The sequence below is a fragment of the Corvus brachyrhynchos genome, unplaced genomic scaffold, assembly GCF_000691975.1.
Source record: "Corvus brachyrhynchos isolate BGI_N302 unplaced genomic scaffold, ASM69197v1 scaffold5, whole genome shotgun sequence".
NCBI classification, from domain to species: domain Eukaryota; kingdom Metazoa; phylum Chordata; class Aves; order Passeriformes; family Corvidae; genus Corvus; species Corvus brachyrhynchos.
The window spans coordinates 4,015,014-4,021,527 of NW_008238321.1; the positions used below are offsets into that span (position 1 = coordinate 4,015,014).

General features: G+C 39.3%; 1 protein-coding gene across 1 annotated transcript in view; it reads right to left on the reverse strand.

Annotated features, from left to right (window-relative positions):
* SHISA9 (shisa family member 9) overlaps positions 1 to 6,508 on the reverse strand; it is a 180,068-nt gene extending 173,560 nt beyond the window's left edge. The window contains exon 1 of the mRNA XM_008633393.2: positions 6,091 to 6,508. Within this exon, the coding sequence (XP_008631615.1) occupies positions 6,091 to 6,413 (323 nt within the window). The 5' untranslated portion in view covers positions 6,414 to 6,508. The remainder of the gene's footprint in view (positions 1 to 6,090) is intronic.
* Between the last annotated feature and the right edge of the window lie 6 nt (positions 6,509 to 6,514).

Here is a 6,514-nt window from a genome sequence, read left to right on the forward strand (position 1 = left end):
GCTGACCTACTGTGCGCTAGGAAATAATTGGCCCACCTGCAGAAACTGTTGCCTTAGGCAAAGGAAGGCTGTAGTATGTGTTACCAGTGTCTTCAGGGTTCAATGCAAATCTTTTCTATTCAGGTCAATGCATCATGGACCATTATTTACCTCCTTTTTGTTTTATTGTTTTTAATTTTTAGACCTCTTGAGCAATTTTTTGAGGGTACAGACATATTTTCTGGGCACTATGCCCAGTTTAGTTTAATTTTCTGCAAAATTATATACAGTGTCCCAGATACTACATCAAGAAATACTAGCTTATAAACTAATAAATAAATAAAAATAAGCACACTCATTGGTGAAAGCCATGCCAAGTGCCATCTAGCTCCTCCTGTACTTCTGTGACATGATGATTTCTCAATCAAGCAGCACTATACTTTTAAATATTAAAAAGTAGCAAGCTTCATTTACGTTACAGAGAGAAATCCTGAGCTGGATCTTGCTTTCAGGTTGCTGGAACATTGCTGGGGTACACAGCTGAACAATACTGATGTTTTCTTGTGTTTATGGCTAACATTATGTTATTAAAATATTAGTTACAGTTGTTATCAACATGTTAGAGAATACTCTGTTGATCCTGTAAAAGGTCAGAAGACAGTAACCAAATGATTAATGGTATCAGAGTAATGCTCCCATTTGAAGCAGTGCTTATACAGCAGAAATAGCAGAGCTGGCCTACATAGCAGAATAATAAGAATTCAACAGAAGAGATCTCACAAAGACATGTAGAAATTATGCAAAAGGAAAGCATTATATTGCAAAACAATTTAAAATCAGTGGGGACCAAAACCATTAATATCCAGTCAATTTATGCAAATACGTCTCTATACAGAGAAAATTATTGACATAAATATTAATTCTAATTCCAGAGGCAGCTGGACACATTTCTGAGAAGGGAAGAAAAGTAAATGAAAGATCCTACTCCAGTGTGGGAGTTAAAACTGTGAGATCTAAGTATTTCCCAACTTTGTGAGAGTGGATTTTCAGAAATCCTTTCCTCATTGCTCTTAATCTGATGATAAATATTGTTTGCTGTAGACTTTAAATAACACTGTGTATGATGGCAGATTAACTACTGCCTGTCTATAAAAATGTTAAGCTATCTTTTAGGATGGCTTTTTTCAAATGGTTTTTAAGGAATTACCTGTCCAACTCCTTCTGTATTAAGAAGAGATGAACTACTCACCATCAAGTTCTATTTTTAATAACACAGCACCTATGTTTATACTGTGTTAGCCAAAGCTGTACAATCTTCTCAGGGCAGAATAGCTCATATAACTTAGAGCATGTCCTTATTCTCCACTGATGTCAGAGAAAGTTAAAAATGTGTAGCAGCTTCAGTATCACTGAAGTACAAAGGAAATGCTGTACCTGCATTTTGTTCTTTTAGGGATTTGCCCATATAATGAAATGGATAAAGGGAGGCTTGTTCCCCAGTACAGGACAAAATCCTCAAACAGATGTTTGCTTTGAAAAATTCCACATAGGCCAGGAGACTTTTATAATACCTTCATGCATTTGTCTCACCTAAATAGAGTCATTTAGATTTTGTCAATTATCTGAAGAAATTGTTATAGTCAGTGCCATTGAGATGTTAAACTTACACAGAGGGTCATTACCTACACCTATGTTATACTGAATGATTTTTTAAGGAAATGCAAAGTGCAAGATAACCTTCTAATCAGGGAAAAGTATCATTAAGGCCTGTGCAGTGATATTGACTGTCATATTACAAAAGCAGAGAAGTGTTACCTACGTAGAAGTTCATGGCCCAGAACTATCCAAGTATCACACTTCAGCATTTCTCTTGCCATAAGATTTTTCTCTTTGGGTATGTAATACTGGTTTGAGGTGTTATAAAGCATGTGGAGCCAGGCATTTCCCTTGTGGGTACAAGCTGAAAGAAGCTGAAACACAGGTTATTTCATGAAAGGTCACTTGTCATATTTTGCCTCCAAAACTGGGTCAAAACCCATAAGGGAAATAATTTCACACATAGGATTCAGGATTTTGGCAAGTCAGGCTATTTTTGGCCCCAACTACATGTCTCTTGAATGATCAACAAAAGACTTCACTCCTGAGCTCAGCACTGGGCACTTTCTTCCTTGTGAAGGAAGAAAGAAGAGCTCAGATGGTTCACAATATTTGGAAGGCTGCTAACACACTGTCAGAAGCACTGTTTCAAAAAACAGGAGTTACATCATAAGAGCATGACTCTAAATATTGTCCTTTCAGTTCTTGGTTTGTTTGCACATTCTTTACAAGGATTAAAGAAGAAGACAAAAGTGCAGTTGTATTTACAGAATAATATCCTCCATGCAACAGAGAAGAAAGCTTTTTCATATTCTATTCATTTTTGAGAGGGAATTCTCCACTTGAACTGATGGAGCCTGGAAGGCCCATTGGTGTAGTCTCAAGCAGCAAGAACATGCTGCCCTCATATGCCTAACAAAGCTCCTGGTCTGCTTCAGCAGGCAGATCAAATCTGTGTCCTCTCATGCACAACACTGCCACGTTCCCTCCCTTTGCCAGAGCTCCCTCCTACACCATCTGATTTCCCCATTCTCCCCAAAAACAGGAGCGTAAAGGAAGAGCTACTCTGGGTACTGCTACTACTGCTTGGTCTTGGACACTGTAGCTGAAGGGAATACTTACCTCCTTTTAACATCAAGGGACAAATTTGAAAATGAGGAGAAACAAAACATAAGAGGTCTAAAAGGAAATACACCATGCAGAGTTAATACTGTACTCCCCTCTCAATTTTCATCTTCGAGATTTAGAGTTCCGTGCCAACAGAAAGAAAATGTCAACAGTGCCATACCTGGCCAGTTTCCTCAAAATAAAAGGAAGTAACAAGCTCTCTAAAAAAGGACAAGTCTTGACTTCTTTTCTAAAGGGACTTGCCCAATACAGAATTTTTTCCTATGGATTGTTTTCACTAATTAAATACATTTCCACAATGCTTTTTTCATTGTCAAATATTTCAGGAAAATTCAGTGAAGTTAATGGAGTGTTCTTGGTTTGTTTTGGTATAGTAGTAAACAAAATTTAATGAAAGGCAGTTGTATAGAAACTATGCTCAGTTAATAAAGAAACTTTTCTTTATTAACATTGTACCACTCTTAAACACACCAGTATGTAAGAAGTTGTCTTACTTGAACAGAAGATCTACTGACTGCAAGATGAAATAATGCAAGGAATTAAAAAGTGTGGCACAGTTTTGCTTCCTATTTAGAAGTCAATGTTCTTATTCCCACGTGTCAAGTCTCTGTTCATATTTTTAAATATTTTTAGTAAATGGAAAAATATGGAAATATATCATTTACACCAGTTGTACTCAGTTGTTCATTTTTCTTAAAAAATCAGCCCCCATTAAAAAAATCTGTTTCCATTAGGCACTGTCTTTTTTGACAAGCAGTACCATCCCTTTCCTAGGTGAATGTGTTCATAGAAATGAAGGGCATTCATATGTTTCATGTAGCCATTGGCTAGGCAAGGGAAAGGAGACAATCTTAGCTAAGGAAATAGATGACAAATAATTCTCTGGGTTTCTTTCTGGCAGCCAAAATGGAGTAACACTTAGTACTTTTGATTTGGCCTACCTAACACTCTCGATGCATTAAACTTCTGCTTATTAATAAGGTTCAGTACAGAAAAAAAACGTAGGAGGTGTTCTTCTTGTTTTGTTTCTCTGATATTGTGATGAATGTTATAAAAGAAGGTGACTATGAACATAGCCTCCATATTATATTAATTGTTGGTGCTATTAACTGTTTGAGCAGATAAATTATTTCTTAAGCATTTCAGCCTTTTTTCAGAACATTAGTAGTGTAAAATGAGCTAGAATTGAATATTTCAGTTAAACACTCACTTGAGGACTAAGAGGTTACTTCAATTCTTCACTCAATGAATATATTTTTAGATTGCCAAAGGGATTTACAAATCTAATTCCTTTTCAAATTAATGGTAAACCCATCCCACAACTGGAATAGGAGGGTGAGAATGTTGGGGTTTTTAAAAAAAAAAAATCTGTAGATCTGCTTTTTCAGAACATGACTAGCTATTATGTGTACTGAGTGGGCGACTGTTTTTCCATGTGATCATGACTTTCCAAGTTTCTATATAATCCTGCCTTGAGCAGTTTCATGTACAAGCACAGACACTGTTAAGTAATCAAGGTAGCAGACGACCTTTGCTAAGATCCACTTCAGAAACCTAATCTTTATGCATACACAACTGAAGGATATCAGAATGATTTTCCAATCCCCCATAATTCTATTTCCATAAACTGAGACAGAATATCCTTTCAGAATACTTCACACCTGTACTTTAGATAGCAAATATTTCTACTCACAGAAACAGGACCTATTTATACCATAATTTGCAGGGATGGCTATAACTTCACTGTGTTCTGGGCTTTGTGACTGTTACGAGCCCTTCTTTTTTGCCTGCACAAAGACGCTATAGAGACTGAAGCAAGAGAGAGCTTTTTCCAAACTAGCTCAGTAGATTAAGATTTAAAAAATAAATTGGGACCCATGTATTATTTTTCTCAACTTATATTCAAAACGTGTAAAGGATTATCATACCTTGCTCAACAAAAACCATCTTTGCAGAAGTATCACTGACACACACTGTTGACTAAAATTTCTGCAATGTGCTTTTTTCCTCAGTAGTAAAAGCGTATCTATATCAGCCAGTTTATAAATAGCAAATAATAGCTCATGGACTGGTGATGCATTTGCAGTAGTATTTCTGTGACTTTCTCTGTTCATTTCAGGATAAGCAGTTAATCAAAAAGTCATGCAGAAACTTCAGTAAAAAATTAGGCTCCAGGTGTTGAGTTGATCTCTTGGACTGTCTTTCAAAGGACTGTCTTTCAAAGGATGATTCTTATCTAAGCTTTAAAGATTGTGAGCTACACCATTAGCAGTCAGGGCAAGAGGAAGCTTTCTGCCACACTGCATGTCCAGTAGAAGGTATCCTTTCATTGCATTTCATCACTTAAGTTGCCCAATATGCTGGGATCTATTTAGACTTTTTAATGGATCTGTTTGCCTTTTTTAATGCCTTTCCCCCATCTGCTTTACTTTCATGTGCCTGGGATTAGCATAAAGAATCAGACAGGCTGCAAAGTTGACAAATGTGTTATGCCTTGATTTTGAACTGCTGTGACAATCTGGGTTTGGAATATGTTGTTAAAGCCATTGGGCTCTGTCCCGAGTTGCCCACCTGCCTATCCACCACTAGGCAGCCAGGATCTGGAGTAGATGGTACACAGCATGGCTAACTCTAGGTGGGGGAGGTTCTCTTTGATATAACTCAGCCATTACACCGTGGAGACAGAGTTAGAACACACACATGCATGGATGAGACAAGACTTTCACATTCCATTTTGTACCTCTCGACAGTAACTGAAAAAATGTTAAGAAATTCTACAATAGCTTTTCCTTTTTGTATCTTCCTCTCCCTTCCACCCTGACTCATTTTCACAGCTTAGAAATTTTACAAATAGCTCACACACTTGCAAGGGCTGGGGGAGTAGGGAAGGTCCTGCCAAAACCATTTTGCAGCTGGAGAGGGAGGGTGAGATGGCATTTGTTTACATCCTTCAGTTGAGAAGTAAAAACATTTTCCAATCTTTGAAACAGTTGGAAGAGGGAACGCATCAGGCTTTCTATAATTCAGTGTTGCTGGTTTCAGAATTTTTTTGTTCTTCTATTTATGCACAGTATATCTGGGAACACTTGCTGGATCTTGTTAGGGAGAGGGTCAGGCACTGCAGATAAAAATGGACTACTGTCTGAGCAGACTCCACAATTATCCCTGGTCTTCCTCAATATGCATGTTCTGTGATAACCCGGGCTGGGGGCACCACAGGAGCTCTGCTCAGCAAAGTTGGTCTCTCTCAGCCGCCTTGCAGGGGAATGCAGCCTGCCTGGCAGGAGTTGTTTGTTTGGCAGGGACACATGGGCTCCTCTCTCCTCTCTAGGGGCTGGGCAGGAGGTAGGGGAGAAGGGGACCCTGCTGCCTGGCACTCAGCCTTACCTGGACATGTGCTCCCGCTGGGGTCTGTGTGCCTTCTCCAGCCCTAGTTTGGTGAAGATCCCCACCAGCACCATGACTGCTACAACCCCACAGATGATGTAGACAATAAGGTTGGTTTTATCCCTGGTAGGGTCATGTAGAGGGTCGTCTATGCGGGAAGGAGGCTTCCCAGTGTTCATCCACAACGGCGTCTCATAGTTTGTGCAGGTGTTTTGATCCAACCTTGTCTTCCTGAACTTGCAGCAAAACCTGAAGCCACAAGTGCCACAGCAGAAGATGAACTCCCCCGAGCTGCAGTTAAAGGGGGGGTCCCACTGCCCCATCACGTCAAAGTAGCCCCTGCAGAAGTCTGGGGTGGGAGGGGGCTCGGAGGGGTCTATCTGTTCCCCGAGGCTGGAGTGGTTTCCTCCCGAGAGCACCACAA